At 42.6% G+C, this 21,645-nt stretch overlaps 1 protein-coding gene across 2 annotated transcripts in view; it reads right to left on the bottom strand.

Moving 5' to 3' along the window:
• The window catches only part of PLXNA2 (plexin A2), a 415,423-nt gene that overhangs the window by 70,436 nt on the left and 323,342 nt on the right, over positions 1–21,645 (bottom strand). For both annotated transcript variants that reach the window (XM_083745460.1, XM_083745461.1), the window contains exons 16-20: positions 20,125–20,292; positions 15,950–16,043; positions 5,769–6,008; positions 4,979–5,122; positions 1,965–2,199 (exon numbers count right to left, since the gene is read on the bottom strand). In XM_083745460.1, coding sequence (XP_083601586.1) covers positions 1,965–2,199; positions 4,979–5,122; positions 5,769–6,008; positions 15,950–16,043; positions 20,125–20,292 — 881 coding nt within the window. The remainder of the gene's footprint in view (positions 1–1,964; positions 2,200–4,978; positions 5,123–5,768; positions 6,009–15,949; positions 16,044–20,124; positions 20,293–21,645) is intronic.

Below are 21,645 nucleotides of genomic sequence, written 5' to 3'. Positions count from 1 at the left end.
GCTTTTTGTCAATGACGTATGTAGCTGATAATGGGAAATAAGTTAAGGTCTGACACTTGCAGCAACTCTCCACTCAGAGTTGCTGCAAGTGTCAGACCTTAACTTATTTCCCATTATCAGCTACATATGTCATTGACAAAAAGCTACTAATATTGTGTCCAGTAAGCCATACTGTGCATGGTTTCATCCGATTCTGTGGGATCAGTTCCAGTGATTGAGACCTGAAGATATAGATAAGATGCTTCTGGTTGTCCATCCCACTGCTTGCCCTTTTGACCCTTGCCCATCCTGGCTTGTTCATACAAGTTTGTGGGGTGCTGACTGGCAGTTCAGCTGCAGGCACTTATGGAGGAAGCAAATTGTCTGGACCCATTCTAGTCTGGGTTCAGGCCTGGGTCTAGCACAGAATCATCCTGGTGGTTGTAACAGATGACCTCCTTCAAGGGACAGGTAGGGGAGTGCAACCCTACTGCTACTTTTGGATCTCACTAGCTTTTGATACCATCAGCCCATGGTATCTTCATGGACCATCTCTGGGGGTAGAGAGCCAGAGGCACCATTTACAGTGGTTCTGCTCCTATCTGTATAGTTCTGCTCCTATCAATGCAGAAACTCGCATTGATGGACTACATATTGTGCACTGCTTTCCCCCCAATGCTATTTAACATCTATATGAAGTCATTGGGAGGATATATGGGGCACTATGAAACTCAGCTCTACTTTTCTATTAAATATGAGTCAGGAGAAACCATGCATAAGCTGAACTAGCACCTGCAAGTACTGGTGGAATGGATAAGGAAAAGTAGACTGAAGATGGAACATGCTAAGAAGGAGCATTGTGGGTAGGTTGTTCCCAGGTCTGAGGACTGGGGAGTCTGGCTGTTCTAGATGGGACTGCACTCCCTCTGAAAGAACAGATACACAGTTTAGGGGTTCTCTTGGAACCATATTTGTCCATGGACTCCTAGGTGTCCTCTGTGGCAAAGAATGCCCATCCACAGCCACAGCTGGTGCATCAACTGAGCCATTTTTGGATTTCAGTTATTTGGCCCCATGACATGTTAATCAAGCAAGTTTTAAGACTCTGTACATACAAAGCCAGAAATCATTCTGAACCAGGTTACCTGGGAAATTGTTTTCCCCTTCATTGCTCAGTAAGGACAATTAAGATTAGCAAATGGAACCCAGTTAGAAGAAGAAGAAGAAGAGTTTGGATTTGATATCCCGCCTTTCACTCCCTTTAAGGAGTCTCAAAGCGGCTAACATTTTCCTTTCCCTTCCTCCCCCACAACAAACACTCTGTGAGGTGAGTGGGGCTGAGAGACTTCAAGGAAGTGTGACTGGCCCAAGGTCACCCAGCAGCTGCATGTGGAGGAGCGGAGACGCGAACCCGGTTACCCAGGATTACGAGACTACCGCTCTTAACCACTACACCACACTGGCTCTCTACAGTAGTTACAGTAGTTTTGCCATAGGCTGGGGATTATCGGCTTGTGGTAACATGTCTCAGTTCTTGGTTCCTATGTTCTACCTGGTTTTCTGTCCAGCCAAGACAGGCTCAAGCTGCTGCTGGCCAGGCAAGTTGATACCATCAGTTTGAGACCATGAAACAGATGCCTTAGTCATTTGTTAATGGACTTCACATATTAGCAATAACCTGAGGAGAAGGAATCTAGATCAAGAATATACAGCTTTCCACCGTCTTCTGGAACTGATCTCCATGATGCACTTTCCTTCATTCACAAATTATGCCACTGTCAGTGCAACAAAGGAAACTCATTTTCACTGATAAGGAACTTCTCTGGATCCCTCTGATGCTTCTGTCAAATTGTGCTAGGCAGTGCTGCGAATATACTTTTTGTGAAAGACACATGCACAACCCCTTGCTTAAGTAGACCTTTTCTCATGTGTCATTAGACATTACCAGATTAGTGGAGGAGAATACCTGGGGTAGTACTACTGACCTTCTTTGCATTCGAGGGCCACCCGAGACTCTAGGTTGTCCATCTGCATCTGTAGCCTCTTGAGGGTAAGGTCGTTTTCACGAGATTTGCGCTTGTAGGCAATGAGGACAATAATGACGATGATGAGAAGAAGGCTGCCTCCTGCTGCAATGCTGACAATAGCTGGCAAGGTCAGGAGGCTGTCCGAGATCACATTCACTGAGCCAGGGGAGAAGACGATGCCACCTACATGCACCTAGTCAAGCAAAATACATTGGACATAGTCATCAAACTTTATTGCAGTGCTCTCAAGTAGAGTGGTCTAGGGTGAAGATACCTACTTAGGAAGGAGGCCATGCCAACTGTTGTGCAAAGCATCAAACAGCTTCAACAACTTGCTTCTGAGGAAGACCTCAGGGCTGACCTTGCCTGTCCCACCACCTCCACTCCTGGCAGAGAAGCAGTGCCTGCACTGGTGCCAATTTCAGGAGAGAGCTCACCAAAATCACATAGGAACTTGTGGACCATGCAACATCTTACTTGAAATCAGTGGTGATGCCAGCACAACTTCTCTGCTGGTGGTTCAGGCAGCAGCAGCAGTGGCAGGACGGCACCTCCCATTTCACCTTGGGCATCAAAACAGGGTGGGCCACCCCCAGAAAGACCCAGAGAATTTCTATTACAGGCTCTAAATGTGTCTCTCTGCTTATCTGCATAGGAGCTGATCTACGGAAAGAAACTTCTATTTTTGCTCCAGTAGTCAGCTTTGCAGGATTTTTCTTTAGAAATGTGTGTCATCAAGGACTAGTACCTGACAGTGGTCCCCTGCTCATGTCAGACCTGCTCTGGGAATAATTCCCAAAGAGCCAACTATGCCTTCAGAGGGCACACAGTCTAGAGTTTGGTCGGCCAAATCACAGACACCGCTTGCATGGTCTTGTCTATCTACACAGAGAAAGGGCACAGCCTACTTGAAACACAGAAAAGGCTTCAAGTTGTGATAAATGCGTCATCCCGGCACTATCTCTGGCTTTGTTCTGATTATCTGATGGCTCCATTTGACTTTCATTTCACAAGCTTTCAGCTTCCTTTTGTAAACCATGGACATTAGAGACAGAATGACAATTTCATTGACCAAGAAGTTTAAAGAGGAAGTAGGAAAGAAGAGAGGAAAAACAAAAGAGATGGATTGGCGGGAGCCTAGGGTAAACCATGGGATTGTGGCAGAATAAACAGATAGACAGTTAAGGATGGACTAAGTTTTGCAGAACATGCCATGGCCTCTGATAACTGCAGATACTAATGGGAATGGGCTATGTTACAGTGCTATTTCAACAGGGAGCTGTTAGGACTTGGCACCAGAGAGTATAAGACACAAAGCAGATAAGGTTTTACTAGATCCCAGCAAAATAAACTTGGAAGATCGTTAGGCAGGTTTGATTAAAGGACCAACTTCTTTTGGGGATTTGAAATGTAAGCATACCAGCTTCACTGGTTTGTCCTCCAAATACGATAAATAAGAGTCCCAAGAGAAGCTTGCCTTATTCAATAAACACACCTTTCCCCTGCATTTCAGTTCAATCCTTTTCAGTGGGTAAACCTGAGAAAATTATCTGGAACCAAAGCATCATGCAAGCACTGCCAAAACTCTTCAGAGGTTGCCTGTTTGATCATTAACTGTATTATATTATACACCAGTGGCAGTATTTTGAATGGGGCATTATCATACAACTGTAATTTCCCTTGTGCTCCCTGGCTCATTCATTTTAGGTGAAAAGATTACCGTAGCTTAAAAATGAGGTAACACACTAGCACTTTGCTACCATATCTATTAAAGTTGAGACTAGCTGGAAGAAAAACATCTACTTCTAATCCTATCACCTTATTTCAAGAAACCAGTTACTAAAACAAGTGTGTAAAAATTCTCATAGAATTATGCATCACTTTTTCATCTGAGTGGAGCAAATTACAAACAACAATTAGTTTGTGTCCACCCTATTGTCCTTGTACCATTTTTAAAATGGTTATTTGTCTGTCATCATTGTGTCTTATTTATTATGGGATGTATCTGGCGCAGACGTGCCCTTAGAGCATAAAGCTGAATAAATGGTTTTCATCAATAAACCTGACAGACAAGCTAATCCTGTCTTCAGCTATAGCTTATGCTAGCATGAGCTGAGATGAGGGGTTTGCTTCCCACTGTGTTGGGAGCCCAACACACCCACTTACATGTTTTGCTGTCTGCAAAACCTCTTGCAGCATAAAGCTAGCTAGGCTCAAAAGTGTAATGGCACTTTTTATTTTTCAACAGCTATGGGGTTTCAGACTTATCAGGTAGAAGGTCAGAGCTAAATCTGATTTATCCATTGCTGCTATATATTACCATGCAAAATTCACACTGATCCAGAGTGTGCTTGTGTAATGTGTGTGTGGCTAAAAAAAAAAAAAAAGGTTCTACAAATACAGAACCTCCTGTCTACATAGGAAGAACCCTACTGGATCAATCAACAGATCCATCTAGTCCAGCATCCTATTCCCACAATGGCCAACCAGAAGGCTATAATGGCAGGACCAGAGCGCAACAGGACTCTTCCCACTGGTCATTCCCAGTATGCAGTCACACTGTCCCCAGCAGTGCAATACAACACAGCCATCATGGTGATTAGTCATTGATATCCCTTTCCTCCACAGTCTAGTCCCTGCAGCAATAACTTCTACAAGGTGTTATATATTTACATGTAAAAGTTAAAATGTTTTATTGCAGTGTGTTATCAAATTCATTCATTTATTTAGAAAAATATCCATGTCATCCTTCAATAAAATTCATAGGAGTATTCAAAGACATGCATCTGGATTTCCTGTATCTCTGAAAAATCTGGGACATTCACATCAAAGGATTGCGCCCTATCTCAGCTCCATGTCAAAAGCCAGAACAGTAGATGAAGCAGAAAGGGATACTACTTCCAAATCATCACTAAGAGGGGGAAATCAAAATCAGAAGATGGGTAGACAAAAGTATTCTTCTTGGACCTCACCATAACTTTGTGTTGCCCTGTGAGATTTGGTGGTTCACACAGCAGCTGGGTCTCAGAGACGGTGACAGCACAAGGAGTCTCTCCAATCAGAACAGTGTAATTCAGCTTTGCTCCACCAGTGGCAGGGGGACACAGATTTTTACCCTGTGGGAAATAAGTGAGAGAGGGTTCTATGAAGATCCTAGTAAATGCCTGGCTTCTTCTTGATCAGCTTTTCAGCACAAAATCAACAATTATGACATATTGTGTGTGCTGTGTACTTTTAAGGATATGCTGTAACAAATTTCGTGTATAATTATTTTCCAATAGCTATTAGTGATAACGGTATATGTTTCGATAATCAACTGCACAGTTTAATGAGAGCTAACTCCTAGCATGGAAAGGTACATGATGAAAGTGTGTGTCTGCTGCATTTAAGCTTGAACCTTCCTCCACCTCCCAAAATTCAGGATGGCATCCAACAGCATTCTTGTGCAAACTAAATAGTTCTTCTGCTTGCCGAAGTCTTTGATCTAGTGGAGGCCAACATCAAAGTGTTGTTGGGTGGTGCAGGGGGAATCATCAAATGCTGTCTGCTTTCCTCTTCCGTTAGTGGAGACCTCTGTTGGACATTACAATTTTAGATGCACAATTAACAAATCCAATGTGTGCACCTAAAAATGTAAAGTGTTAAGTGGTCCTAATGCAATAAATACATAGGGAGATTTGTCAAATGAGGGCAAGATTTGAAATGTGGTGTTCCAATGAGTTTGGGTTTGTGCTCTTATCAGGGATATGTTCATCATCTTACCTTCAAGATTATGGGTGAGCCTGGCTTCTGATCCAGCACCCCAGTGGCACTCAGAAGTTCAAAGGTAGGGTTTGGGTAGTAGATAAACTTGGTGTCATTGTAAATCAGCAAGGACTGAACATTGTTGAAGATGAATCCAAACTCATCAGGTCGCTCAACAGCATCCAAACCGGGTCGGTACTCCAGAGTGAGGGAGGGAGCCAGGCAAGTTAGGGTGGTTGAATTCACAACTTTGCATACCTGGAAGCAGATAACCAAGGATTTTATGCTTTGAATAAAATCTTTTTGTCTTTGGGAAGTGCCCAAATATTTCATGTATCTCTATTGATGTCACTGGAGTTGGACACAAACAAAACATCAGAACTTGTTCCAATCCATGTGCTACTTGCACCAACATGTGCAACTTGAGTCTACAGACAAGACTCAATTTGGTGTGTGTCTGACTCTGTACATGAAAGAGAAGCATTTTCTCTTCTGCATTTGTTCGCCAGGAGATTTTAAAAAATGTCCTTGCAAGTCACAGATAACTAATAGAGATATATGACACTGGGAGATTTGGCATAGCTGTAGTGTGCTGGAAATAATGGGATATGCTACCTAAGTACTAAAATAAATACAGGGACTCATGAAGATGTTTTCTTGCTGTATTTGCAGACTACAAGAAACAGCTCACAAGCTCTCTTCCATGTTTTAACATCACACTAATTTGACTACAGATTTCACTTTTACAAGCATGTGTAACCACAGGCATTGAGTAGAAAAGTGGTTTCCGCAACACATATCTGGTTCACATCTCTCTCTTCCCTATTTTACTATGCAGAAAGATTTAACGATATAGCACTATATCAATTTAGTTCTCATTGCACAAAGTTATAATCCCCTGCCCCAACAGTTTCAAAATTAAAATTTGTGTAATAAAGTCAACTGATTGCAGTGAAGGTTTGTAAAAGTGTGGGACTCTTTTCTATTTCACATGCTGATTAATCCTCAAGAAAGAGAAACAGACAAAAGGAAAACAAAAATAAACCAAAATTCTTTAAATTATTGGTATTTATGGGAAAACTCCAGATTCTAAAACTCATTGTCCCCCTCCCTAATTCTTACATAAAGAAAAATTCAGAAAAGCCTGGGGCAATACCAAGGAACTTTGATAAGTGTACTGAACATACAATAAAAGCTGCACCAAACTAACAATTTGTTAATCAAAACTGGGCATCTATTCAGGTTCAGGTTCATTTTAACAGATGGTTACAGAAGAATACCAGAAAGAAATGTGAAGAACTCTTGAGTCGTTGAATCAAACCTGTTTGGAATATTATTTATTCATCACCTGCTCACATTATAATATCATAGCGGTGTACAGAAAACTAAAGATACCGGTAAGTATAAAACTTGCAGCAAAAGTAATAGAGTTAAAATAACAAATAACACTAGAAAATGAGCAGTGGAAAATCATTAAGAATTTCATTCAGTATAGTCTTGGGTAAATAAAAAAGTACTGAGTATGCATGTAAAAGAAAAGAGTAGAATCAAAAAGAGGAAAGGTGGAAGCCAAAACCTGGCTGTCACCAGGCATTCTTAAAGCAGGAGCCCTGCCACATGTACCACCTGGGCAGAAGGAAGCTAGGCAGCCTGAAGCTGGTGCAGCAGTCCAGCCCTTATCAGGCCCACTGCCATTGGGCCAGCTTGAGATCCAGTGGGCCCTGGGGCAAGTCAGCCCACCCTCTGACTGCCTCATTTCAGGTCTTTTCACTAGATCTTGGTAGCTGAACCACGTTTGTGTCAACGGAGTGTGGGTGGAGGCCACCAGGTGGACTGATGGGCACATTTGCCCAATACCCCCTTCTAACCTGGTGAAAAGGAGGTTTGGGTTGTACCCTCAATTGTTGGAGCAGCCTTATCACAATAGTAATGAATTGTACATTAAAGGGGCCACAACACCGAAAGACCTGCTACTGGTGGATGTAAGGCAAATGGTATTTCTCCTTAGGTTCTCTAACATGGAATGTAGCAAATGTATCATGAGCTCAGATCTGCATGTTGTACTCTCCCTTTGTCCTCAGCCAGTCACTAGGCCAGCAGACAGCACTTGAAACTGAAAACAGTAGCAGAACGTAAGTTCTGAACCAGACCTCTACCCCCTGCTCCATATACACACACTACTTCCATGCTGTGCTATTGTCTGCCACATATGCCTTTCAGCTAAACTTGTAATTAATGTCTGGTTCTGGTGACAAATCTAAGCAATTTCCCCAGGCCAGCTGTATAGAACAATCAGTGGGTCACAAGGGATTTGAGGTAAAATGAAGGTTATGTCCCACTGGTAAAAAGTTGGCAGTCCAGTTCCCTTCTTCCCCTGGGAGAAGAGTTCATTAGGAAGCAGAGCATGGCTACTACTCCTGGAGTCTATAAGCAACTGAAAGGTGCTTATACCCTTCTAAGCATGATTCAAGGTAGGCTTACATCTTTGGTTTTTTTTAACTAATGGTGCTTTAAAGCACACGTGCCTCAGACCTGTAGACTCATCTAATCCAATAGTCTTCTTTCTTTCTTTCTTTCTTTCTTTCTTTCTTTCTTTCTTTCTTTCTTTCTTGATCACTCGTAGCCGAGTAAGATTGTCTTACATAAACATGGTTTTAATCCAGACAGCGGAAAAGGGAGGCAGACTATGTTTAGGGCACCTTTTCTAGCCCCTCCCTCCTCCTTTTCAGGGTGAGCAGAGTGGATCCTAAAAAGGGCTGCTCAGTCATTCCTTGAGTCAGAACGACTGAACCTATCCACCAGCCATGTGCCAGTTCTTGACTAGGGGCTTCGAAATTTGACGATCCTGCCCCTGTTACCATTTGCCGATCGCCACGGGACTTTTGGGGTTTGGGTTTGGGATGGGTTTTTGGAAGACGCCTGTGTGTGAATTTGCTTTATGTGTGTAGAACGCTGACCAATGCACAGTCTTCGCAGTAGGGCACTGTTCTGATAGCATGAGTAGTCACGATGAACCAGTAGATTCCTATCTGTTGCAGCCTTCATCCACCTTCACAGCCATTGTAACATACTGTTTGTTATCATCCGCCTGTTCTGCCATTGAGGACTTCTTGGGTCATTCTTGTCTAGCTCCTTCCCTTTGACCTTACCACCTTGGGTGACCCTGCTGGGAGTACGAGATTTCCGACGGCTTCACTCTTAAGGGTCATAGGAATGTGCAAACCCACTCACCACGACAAGGTGATGATCCAGCGAGTGAGAATCCAACAGTAATGGCAGAGCCAGGTCTACAAACGAGAGCTTTGCCATAAGCAATCCATAACAGCCACATCTTTGTCTGGGATGCAAACTTTTTCTGTGCTGGCTTCCACTGAAGCTGTTATGTCAATCTGCCTGAAGAGCTCCAGAGCAGTGAGAAAGTGTGTGGCAGTAATACTTGGAACCCACCTGCATGTATTGTATGCAGCTGGAATGCTGAAAAGACAAGAGTATTCCAAGTCACCCCTTAGCACCTAGTGTTATGAGTTGCAGGGTAGGGGTAGGTTGTATACCTGAGCCCCCTTCCAATTCCTGAATCCAGAACAGATTCAATTCCTTGAATAGCCAGGCTAGCTTCCTGGCGAGGTAATGGCCCTCTAAGTATGGGTCATTAAGGTAACAAAGGAAGTAGCTCTGTGTCAGATACCAAATGGATGGGCCTCCCTCAACTCACTGGTAGTTAGAAAGACAAAGGCCAGAGTTGAGTGTGTGTGTGTGTGTGTGTGTGTGTGTGTGTGTAAGGTAGAAGCTACAAGCAAGGTTGCAGATTAGGCAGCTTGGAGACAGAACCATGTCTGATTTCTACTGGAATCCAAGGCTATGGCCATAGGAGAAACAAAAACCCCTTGGGGTGTCAGTGCTTTAAGCCCCTCCATCATAGGCTTGGGTTGTATATGTGTGTAAACAAACCATATATCATAAAGACACCACAGTCTCTAATGTTCTTCATTCCACAGAAACTGAACCCTAGGTAAGTGTCTGGAAGTTTAGGCCATCTGATATATATATATATATATATGCAGGTTTTGGTGTCCTCGGGTGTCTTCCCGTGTAAAAGTTGGGGTGTCTAGGCGACGTTTCGACGAGGTCTCACTCGTCATCTTCAGGCTGGTGCTTTCGGCCGAAAGCACCAGCCTGAAGATGACGAGTGAGACCTCGTCGAAACGTCGCCTAGACACCCCAACTTTTACACGGGAAGACACCCGAGGACACCAAAACCTGCATTCCTGTACCCGTGAAAATCTACGAAAGCATATATATATATATATATATATATATATATATATGCAGGTTTTGGTGTCCTCGGGTGTCTTCCCGTGTAAAAGTTGGGGTGTCTAGGCGACGTTTCGACGAGGTCTCACTCGTCATCTTCAGGCTGGTGCTTTCGGCTTCTTGTTACTGGAACAGAGCGGGATCTCAATGTTTGAGTTCCTATAAATACTGTAGAGGGGGTGTGGTGTCTAGCCTCCAATGTTCTGGGCAGAGAGGAAGTTCCCAGGCTAGTGTGCCTTTTCTTCTTTTGTTCCTTAATTACTTGAGAGATACCTTGAGTGATTTCTTGAGTGATATCCTGAGTACCACTTAGGTGGGTCATAGGTGTGGATTAGTTGCTAAAGTCTTTGTGTCTTGACCTCTTGAACTTTGTGAAGAGTTTTCCTGAGAAGATGGCTGTATTGCACTTAGTTGTGCTTTGGCTTGGCTTCGTGTATAGGGGCGAGCTGTGGTTTTGTGGCTTGTGTCAGCCAGATCTGTGTAGGGATTGCAGGGGGGTGCAGCATCCGGAGGTGCCACCATGGATTGGCTACTGGATGGTGTCAGTAATTCATCTGTGGAGAGGGTCTGGGTTTGGGTCTGGTGTGGTTGATTGGTGTTGGCGTTCTGTATGACCCACCTAAGTGGTACTCAGGATATCACTCAAGAAATCACTCAAGGTATCTCTCAAGTAATTAAGGAACAAAAGAAGAAAAGGCACACTAGCCTGGGAACTTCCTCTCTGCCCAGAACATTGGAGGCTAGACACCACACCCCCTCTACAGTATTTATAGGAACTCAAACATTGAGATCCCGCTCTGTTCCAGTAACAAGAAGCCGAAAGCACCAGCCTGAAGATGACGAGTGAGACCTCGTCGAAACGTCGCCTAGACACCCCAACTTTTACACGGGAAGACACCCGAGGACACCAAAACCTGCATTCCTGTACCCGTGAAAATCTACGAAAGCATATATATATATATATATATATATAACAATCAATTAAATAAATATTTGTATATCATTTTGCTGAAATTATACAACAATGGGGAAAGGCAGGGGGAGAAGGAAAGGTAGTTCGACCAAGGAACATGCCCATTCCACTTTCCTGTTCAGCTTCAGAAGTATCCCTATTGAGCACTTTTTCTGACCCTTGAAAACATCCCTAATGAGAACAAATGAGAAGGAAGAAGAAAGCTCTGCCAGCAAACATCAGACCATTTCAGAGTATTGCTCTATAGCTACCATTTAGAATCGTACGAATCTCAGCAGCAACACTGCGCTCACTTAAGTGCACTTAAATTTCATTTATATTAATGGATTTGAGAGCAAATAACTGTAAGCACAACTGCAGTCATCAGTTTTACCATTTCAAGTCTTGACATTTGTGGGGAACTGCCTCAGCAGTGCGTTTTAAAACGTAAGTAATCAAAAGCAACATTTTCACAGATTTATGTGGTTTTCCTTCCTGAAAAATGGCAGGCATCATAAAAGCACACAGCTCATCAGCACAGTATACCACCAATACGTATCTACATGCCCTTCATCAATGTGACATCTTGCTTAGACTTCCTCATGACCTCCATAGTCAATATCCAATCCTGTATGAGGATCTTTTTATCGGCTGTGAACTCTGAGTACTGCCGGTAACATGCACACAGACAAAGTCATGTTGCCGTGTAGTAAAATTCAGCTGTTTTATTGAAGAACAGCTCCTGAAAGTCACTTAAAGGCATCAGTAAATTTGCTTTCTTTATGGTGTTCTAAGCTCCTTGCAAAACAACAATATTCAAAAACATAAAACATCCCGCAGCACCACAATTCATTGAGGTATAAGGTGTGTGCATTTGACATATCATTAATGAATTTCTGGTGCTGGCCAATGCTGGAACAGTTGTACACAGTCTTTGCAACTCTACAACTGGAATCAAATATTAGTCTTGAGAGGGGAACATCTGAGGGACCCAAACAAGTATTTAATTCTGAAAATTGAATGGCTGTGCATCTAAACCCAAGTGTGTTCACTGTTCCAAGTTTCACACCAACTTGTACCAGTCTTCAATAAAAAATCCAAACAGTCATAAATCACAAGGATTGAAAGGGAACAAAATCTTAAAGCCAGATTAAAAACAATTAACATGGTTGAGGCCAGACTGCGGCCAGACTATTGCAGTCCAGGTAGGGTTGCTGGGAACAATGGTTTAGGTTTATCAGTACTCAAGGCAACACTGATAGTGCTTTTCTCTCTCTCTGAGTACTAGAGTAAGTCTAAGAGAAAGGTGAATCTAGATGAAAACATAATGACCCACATCTCTTGTGATCTTTTGTTGTCATTTTGTATTTTTATGTTGTGATCTTCGGATGAAGGGGGGTATACAAATTTTATAAATAAATAAATATGGTAAAAATGCATTAGTGACATGGCCTATAGACACTGGCACAGAACAGAAGCAGGGCAGGGAAAAGTTCATTATCAACTGAAGAAAAGGAAGAATATATATTTAAAAGTTCCCTGATATGGAAACATGTCACCTGACCATAAATACACAGGAACGTTCCTTATATTAACTCCGGCCATTGATCCATCTGCTTCAGAATTGTCTATGCCAAGGCAGGGGGAAGCAGGGGGTAGCCTGTGGCTCTTCAGATGTTGTTGGGACTCCAACTCCCATCAGCCCCATCCAGAACGGCCAACAGTCAGGGCTGATGGGCACTGTAATCCAACATCCAAAGGGCACCATGTTGGCTACCGTAAGTTCACACTGTTATTGGCTCTTCTGGCTTGAGTTTTTCCCAGCCCCTCCTGGAGATGTCAGGGATTGAAACGGAGCTGTGTGTATGCCAAGCATGTCTGCTACTGAGTGAGCTCTGCCCCTTTCTTCTGTGAATTCTGATTACCCTGGCAGCTGTTGCAATATCTGAATTACAGAGTCAAGGGAGATCACAATTTACATTCTATACCCAAAGATAAAATGGATTACAACCCTATTTATTGGCTTTAACTATTCATGGTGGTTTATAAAGTGAGGGACAAATGGTTTGAAAGGCCATATAGAGCTAATAAAAAGAGATAGATGGAAAGGAAAGGAAAGGAAAGGAAAGGAAAGGAAAGGAAAGGAAAGGAAAGAATGTCATATTTACTTAAGGTTTCAAGTTCCTAAAGTTTCATAGTCAGTAAGGTACAGGAGGCAAGTTGCACCTCTCCTCCACTACAAACATGTATATCCGCGTATTCTGCACAAGCACAGAATCTCAATGTGGAAACGAAGACTAACCAAGAGTACCATCTGGGAAGCATGAAGGCCATTTGGGTTGGAATGCTGTACTCGCAACAGCATTGTGCATAAACCAATTTCTTGCACTCCTTCCTTCTCTGCGGGTCTTCTTCCTTCAATTGTCTTGTGTAAGTACCATGCACAGCTGCATATGTAATTTCTTAATTTTCTCATAAGATGCAGAGAAACCAGCAGCTGCAGAAACATTTACTGCATTTTGTCTTGGCTCATAGGTGCACATTTTTTTGGCAATGGAACAGCAACACAAACCATGTTTAAAAATTAAACCTGCTTTGAACAAAAGCACCTCAAGAGTACCTTGTTGGGGGGGTGGAACTGAGCTAGGGCGGCAACTTCTTTGGATGCTATGAAAGGGAAGGAACTCACAAGGACTTGCAGTGGTACAATTGTTATCATTTTAGAGGTGTGACTGAAAGCGGACCTCTAGGTGTGGACCCTTAGTTACTGAACTCACAGAGGGCATCCTAAGAGCAAGGAGAAACTATGGGGAAATGCAAACATGAACTACATTTGCAAGGCCCATGGGCTATCTTTCACACTGACCTGGGGCAGGGCAAATGTGTGTGCTTAAAAAGGCTCTTCATCTCTTGTTTTTATGAGGCTCTGATAGTTTCACAATGCCCCCCAGGGTAGCCTCTTTTCATAAAGCAGGTGCTCAGGAGTGGTGGATTCAGTGGAGACACCACTTCCATTGTGTCTCTTTCAAACCCTCTCTGCATGTTTACTTAGTGCACCTCTCCCTTCTGCTGAGGGTTTTGTGTGTGTCTTGGATGATATATAGTGGGGCCTCACCAATGACACCAGCCCATATGTCTCCATTGTCCTCTGCTTAATGCAGTTTCTCCAAATGACAGGGCTTTGTGGGGCAAAGTTGGAATGAGCCCTCTGTGATAATGACTCCCTGCCCTAAAAAAGTAGGTTCACCTGATGTCCCCTAAGATATGACTGCACAGGGGGAGTCACTCATGCAGTTTAACTCCACATTGGTGATGTAGGGTACACTCTTCAGATATTATAAAAAGGTACTATGTAGAGCGAACTATTCTGCACAAACACAATTCTTTTCTGGATGCACTGCACTGCCCACACAGATCTCACAATTCCAGATGAAGGAGAATCCAGCATTTAGCTTAGGCACTGTGTGGCCAAGTGAGTGGATCTTATCCTGGAAAAAGTCATTATGCACAGGCATGTGCCTTCCAGGTAGTTGTCTATACAAAACCTCTTGTGCGAAACCAGTGTAAAAGTAGCCACATGCAAATATGAATCTCATGATAGTGAATTACAGTATTTCCTTCCACGTTACAAAGTTGTTTTTCCCCCATTTCTATCCCACTGAGCTCTTAAGTTACCTCACAACTACCCTGTGAGGTAGGGAAAGCTGAGCAATTGTGACTTGCTCAAAACTATTCAGGGAATTTAACAGCTGAGTATCAATCTGAATTTCCCTCTCTCGTAGTGAAATCAAATATTATAGCCACTATGACAGACTGCTGTGAGACTGAACCATTAATGTTCACAAATGGAATTTGTAAATTTGTAGGGTTTAGATGCATGAATCTGCAAGGGCCAATGGACAAGTTAAGTCAGTACTAGTTGCTAATGGGTAAAAAAAACCACCAAATGAAATAGACTTCATTTGATTATCCATCTCCTAATAAAATGTCAAAGGTTATCACAGTTAATAGCCTATCCTATTGATTCCTTTTATTACAACAGAAAGCTGTGTGAATGCATCAACTGTCTGGAATCTTGTTACTTACACCTGAGAAGTGTTACTTTCACCTGAGTGTTGAAGTGTTATTTTTAAAATCCAGTTTTAACAAATAAATCATCTGAATGATAAACAACGGCAGTTGAAACCTTTTGATACAGAGATGCTTTTATTTAAATGGCTTTAAAGATTTAAAGTGGTGTTAGTTTCAGGGTAAATGTAAAATGAGACAGTAATTGGAAGGTTTCCCTTGTACCTTTGGCGCTCATGGGAAATAATTGTTTTGTTGATTGTATGTTGGAAAAAGATTTGCTTATGTATGTTTGGAAAAAGATCTGTAGAAGCTATGGGCTGTATCCAATCAAGTCATGTTCAGATCAGATCTGCTGAAATCAACGGACAAGTTAGTAATGGCTTCCCTGATTATGACTAAGTATTTATGTTACATTTTACCTTATAGTCAAATGACTTACATTAAAATAAGGTATGTCCCAAAGGGAGTTTAAGATGGTGTATCATCTAGATTTCACTTCACAATACTTTTCTTCTCATGTAGAGAAGTGATGTTCATATGAGTGAAATATGCTTGAAATTCTCCCACTGAATGTAGACAACTCAGGCTGAAATCCTGCGCAAGTTGCTTGGGAATAACTGCCACTGAACTCTACAGGATCAGGTTGTTAGTTTTCCTGTTCAAAGGACTTCTATGCACATGACCGCTTGTGATTCATGTCTCTATGTCTTGGACTGTAAGTGTAAATTTGAAACTTTTTGCAAGCCAGCTAGTAAAAAAAACCTCTATAGAAATACAATTTATGATGACATGGCCATGTCCACAAAGAACCATGCAATGAGTGGATTAAGGCAAGATGAAACCATTGGCAAGAGCAACTACTTACATTGACAGACTCTTTGCCATTGTACTTCACTCGGATCCTGGGCTCTTGTATGACATCCAGGTTGGACCCTGTGACAGTCAGAGGTGTGTGGCCGCTGTGGGGAAGCAAATGACATTGGGTTAATAAGGTTTGGCAAGGGGGACAGGGACAGAGCCCATTGGCCATGTTTCTGGCAAATACAAATGCTTGTTGAACTCAGCAATATGTTTTCTCCAGGCTGTATAGGAACTAGGTGACAAACCGGATTAATATACCATCACCCTGACTCTGGCTAGAGCTGTCTTACAAGTTAATTGGATTTTCTAGTATCATCTGTCCCCCTAGTGGGCAGTCACCTCTCCCCGTAACATTTCTTAGGGTTGGCAGGAGGAAAAATATAAAGATCCAGGACTAAGTAAATAACAACAATGAATTTGTTAGAGTGCTTAATGCTTTATACAGTGATGCATGCTCCGAAGAAAGAGAAGTGTCATATTATATAGCTCTTGCAGTGAACAAGTTGCTGTTTTGCTAGCCTTCCTTCCTCTGTAATTCCCAGCAGAATTATTACACACAGGGCAAGAATTTACATGGAAGAAACGGTTGTCAAATAAGTGAAAAGAGGACTATGATGGCCAAAGCAAGTGACAGCAAAGCTGCTCATCAAGGAACTTGAGACCATTTCCTCAGCTGAAACACTCAGCACAGCTTAGCACAGCTCAGATCATTTGAAAATCAACCAGTAAATTTCTTTTTAACCTCCGCCGTAGCAGAGATGTCAGGGAGGAGTGGGGAATTATGGTTGTTCCACATTAGAAGTTAAAAAAAGACCCACAGCCAATCCAGCCTGCTATAAACACTGACCTTATGCAGAGCTTCTTTGACAACAGCCCTGCTGTATTTGAGAAAACCAGCCCCTCAAAATTCCTACGCAACTTATGAGTGCCTTCACAATCACACTTAGCCCAGTCTGAGTCTATGACTTGGCAGTCTACTGAATCACTTCTGTGCAATAAATGTTATCTTCAGTTTCTCCTGCAATGAATTTATAGTGTACCAGAGATCTGCTCAGCGCCAGTCACTCAAATTCTTCTCCCTCCCTTCACTCTATTTCTGGCCTTAGGCTGATGAGAAGGTTGGCCACTACTAGCCAAGTCTTTATTTTGTCTTCCCTACATCCAAAAAGCCAAAGTTTGACATGATCTAGGGAGGTTCATTAAAGTATTCTTATGAGGTTAGAGGAGGTTGGGGAACTGGTCAGGCAAGTTTCTTTGAAGATGAAGACCAGTTGGCCACTTTAGTACCCTGCCCTGATGAGCTTTTCAAAGCAATGAGCTGGGTTGCAACAGCTGCATCTAGGTGAGAAACAACCAAAAGGGCAAAAAAATGGGGCTGGGCTGGAAAGTTGCTGTGTTGAGTGAGTTGGAAGCTGGAGGGGAGATGCCACAAGAGCTGATGATAGAGACATGTCTTGCTCTGTGCTGGATTGAAAGCTGTGACTAATAGAGAAGCAATATATTATGGGGTGAAATGCTCTAAGCCCCTCCATCCAATGCTCAGGCTGTGTATATGTGTAAGTAAGACCACATATCTTCAAGCACAGTCCCTGTGCCACTGAGTGCACAGAACTAGTTTCCCTAAGGTGCTAGAAGTTTTAAAAAGTTTTCATACTGATTCCCGCCCCCCCCCCCAGGATGACGTACACAATGTTCCCAGTGATGTCTGGAGTCAAGGCAGAATCTCCTCTTAAGATTTCACTTCTGCTCATTTATGTAGGGAACATTTCCATCTCCCCAGATGTCCAGTTTTGTTTTCAGTGTGAAACTAGTGTATAAACATTTCATCCTTTGCGTGCAGCTCTACAAAAGCTAAAAAAAGTTACAGCAGTGAAGAAACTGACCCAGCATTTTAGACAGTGGTCTATCAGCTCCTGCACTTTAGAGTGCTCCTGGAATGTGTAGCTGTGAATCTTTAGGCAACTGGTATGTTTTGATCAGCTTTTTTTAAAAAATCCTGACTCTCTGGTGCTCTTAAGAAGGAGGCCTTAATGAGTAATTGTGCACTTCTCCAGCAGATGGGAGCGATCACGGGGCTCCATTTGCTCTCCCAGAATCTCGTCACAGATTGCCATGGTTGTAATTGCCTCAGTAATTACAATTGAGTTAATAACTCTTATTTTCCAACTCAGGGAACAGGGATGTTCTAACTGCCTAGCAATGATGAATGCAGGTCTGTGGATGGGAAACATACTATTCCAGATAGTTTGTACTTTTGCATTATGTTGAACAGGAATGGAGTGGGATCCCCCACCCCCCACCACCAGAGAGACTTCTGAGCTTCTGCAACTACGTAGGAACATAGGAAGCTAATTTATACAGAACTACTGTTCAGAGGCCCAGCAATCATAGTGCACTGCTCTGAGGGGCCTAATTCATCAATATGCCCAGGTCATTTGAGTCCAGAAAATCCACAAGAATGGATGTCCCAAGCTTCTTGGAAGATCAGACCTCATCCATAAATCTGCAGTATTTACACAGGTGGAATAAATCCCCAAGGAGCCTGAGAAGCTGGGTGTTGACAATAGCGAGCAAAGCAATGGAAGGGAAGGGAATTATAGATAATAGTCCTTTTTCTTCACATAAGGGATTTGGCTTTGCTGAACTGAGTCATAGACCATGTTTTCTTTGCTCTGTGTGCTTTTAAATTAGTGTTTTTAAAGTTAGTGTTGATTCTAGAGTCATTACTAATAAGTTTCCAAGGGCTGAGAGGGATAGGAAGCGGGAGAATCTGCAGAAAGTGACACACAGTTCAGGCTTTCATAATTCCTTAAAACTTTTGCTGTACTTAAAAAAAACACAATACAAGTTGAATGGACTCTTGCACTGTCATGTCTATAAAATATATTTATAGAATTTGCATCTGCAAAGAGGTATCTTCAACAAGAAACTAATTCAATCAGATTTTCCCCTTCTTAGTTTATAGAAAGAGGCATTTAGAGAGGAACTTGGAATGAATTAAAAACAAAACAACCATCCCCCCCATTATTATTTCAGTATAGCAATTATGAGCAACTGTTTCAATTGTTTTCAAACGATGAAACACTTTCAGCAGATACTAAAGATGCTTAATGGGTTTTGCAAAAAAATTATTTTAAGATTACTAATATCTATCCCTTTTATTAAAGACATTTGTGAAGACAAGTATTATGTGTGCCTTTTATATCTGCTCTAGAGAAGAAGCCAATATAATGACAATTCTTTCCCACTCCTCCACACCTAATATTTGTTTTATTTGTTCTTTTTGGGATTGGAACAGGCAATAGCCTAGCCAGAGGCACAATCTGATGAAAGCGCTAGCACCAAGACTGAGAGGATCACTGCTCATCACCCATACTATGCCTGTTATCAGCTGTGTAGCCAAGTATGCTACTTTGAACTATGATACCCCAGGATACCAGAGTGAATCTGCAATTTCAACCTATTTCAAGTCCCAATTACACACCTAAAGCAAGGTATCAAAATGGTATTGTCACATGAAACATAATCTGATTCATTTTACCGCACAATCATCTCTGTTTTTTAACTGCTACATGAGGTTGGACAACTCTCTCACTGAGAACCTTCCTCACAGAATGGTTGAATTCTCATAGAACTGAAGCATGATCCAAAAGGAGACATTTCAATACATTTTGACTCACTTGAAGCCCCACTGAATCCCAAAACATTGCAGTCCTTGCAAAAACTGTGGCTTTGGACCAGGGCCATCTTAAGCATATCCGGCACCGTGGTGCAAAGATCCCTCCGGTGCTCTCCCCCCTCCATTTCCCAGAGTTGTTGAACTTTTCCCAAGCCTCTGCAGGGATTGCTCTCCTCCCGCGGTGGCTTGGGAAGGAAGCTGCACGCCCACCAGCCATATGGTTCATGGGGCACAGCTGCCGGGTGTGCAGGGAAAGGGGGAGGCTGCCAGCAAAGCTGCACAGCTCCCCCACTCACTGGGGCACCCCTGAGGGGCCAGCGCCCTGGCGCAATGCGCCAGTAAGCCCAATAGGAAAGACGGCTCTGCTTTGAAGCAATCCTTCCAAAACTACAACCAGCTTTGATAACTTTCACCACTGTTGGGAAGCTGGGGGATTAGCCATGTCCTAATTCTAACCATTTGCTCTCCTGGTGCTCCTGCTGTTAAAAGACTCCAGTTACCTGGCAATGCTCCACTCTGGATCAATACGTTGAACTCTGGGGTCATCAATGTACTCAAACTGCAACATGCTCTCTAACTGGGCCCGGTCCACACTGACTGAGACATGGACAGAGCCAAGGCCATGAGTGGAAGGTGCCGACACACACACAATTTCGTTTATGGACCTCCTGTAAAAGAGAAGAGAGAAGTGGAACCTTTAACAAATAGGAAGGCAATCAAGGAGCAGCTAACAACAAGCACTCAGGATAACCCACAGATAAAATGAATTCATTGGGCTCACTCTACCAAAAACAAATGGGTGACAACCTTTGTAGAGAGATGTAGTGCCTACCTAACAGATATGGTAGCTACCTGAAGGCACAAGACAAATAATGCCACAGTACAAGGCCTATCCAACTGAAGGCATTACAACTTTTTGCATTCAACTGACACAACTCGTTGTAATATTAAGACTGGAACTTGCTCATAGTTTTAAATTTGCTGTGGTGTTTCAAGTGTTCCAAGCATGTGGTAGAGTCCTATCTATTCAGCGTCAGGTTGCATGTGGGTCCTTGCTGGATTAAAAACACGTTTGTGTGAAAACCTTTTTTCATGGAGGTCAGGCAAAAGGCTGACTAATGTTTATGTGTGTGAAAGAAGCTGGGGAAGGAAGGTTTGCATGCCTCTGTACTCCTGACAGTTTGTTTCTCAACGGAAACAGCCTTCGATGGGTGTAGGTTTGAGAAAAGAAATGGGCAGGGAAGGGTTAATTAAGGACGCTTCCAGATTGTCACTATATTTAGGTGGGAGTCAATCACATCCTGACAAATTCCAGGCTGTGCAATTAAAGCTGATTTCGAGCTGTTGCAAAACAAACCTGCTTCCTCAAAAAGATTGAACTTTTAATGATAAGAAAAGTGATGGGACAATGAACAGGCAAGTGTGGGATAGCACTTGCTTGATGCCACATCATCTAATCTGCCTGCAAACAAATCAAGATGAATTAAATAGCCTATGTTGCCTAATCTTTCCATGAACAAATCAGGCGAAAAACTCATTAAACAGGTTGTCTAGAAGTGACCACTTTCTGCTCTTAGTCTGCTCAAAATCAGCCCCAGCAAAAGATATGGAGAACCTATACATTTCCCCTAAGGATGGGAAAGCAGCTAGGAGAGAGGAGTGATTCTGAGCTAGCAAATGTCAGGAAAAGAGATAGTTAAATCAGAAGAATCGCATGCCACAGTGAGTATATGCCCCAGAAATACAATGCTGATGTGTAAATGTGCAATCATACAATTAGAATTCTGAAGGTTCTTGGCCTTCTTAAGAAAAGCTGTAATAGACATGATTAACCATAATATATTAATAGTAATACTGCTTGGGTCAAGTGTGATGTTGGCACACAAAAGCAGCAGGAAGATTCAGTACAAGGTATGAGATTCAAGTTAGACTGCAGTGATAAAAACATAGGTCATGTTGGAGATGGATCAATAGTTTCAGCCCAACTTGGGGGGGGGGGGCAATTTGGAAAGAGGGAGGTT

The sequence above is a fragment of the Podarcis gaigeae genome (assembly GCF_964106915.1).
Source record: "Podarcis gaigeae genome assembly, chromosome: 6".
In the NCBI taxonomy this organism is placed as follows: Eukaryota; Metazoa; Chordata; class Lepidosauria; order Squamata; family Lacertidae; genus Podarcis; species Podarcis gaigeae.
The sequence above is the reverse complement of the archived record's forward strand: the minus strand, read 5'-3'. Positions and strand labels throughout refer to the sequence as shown.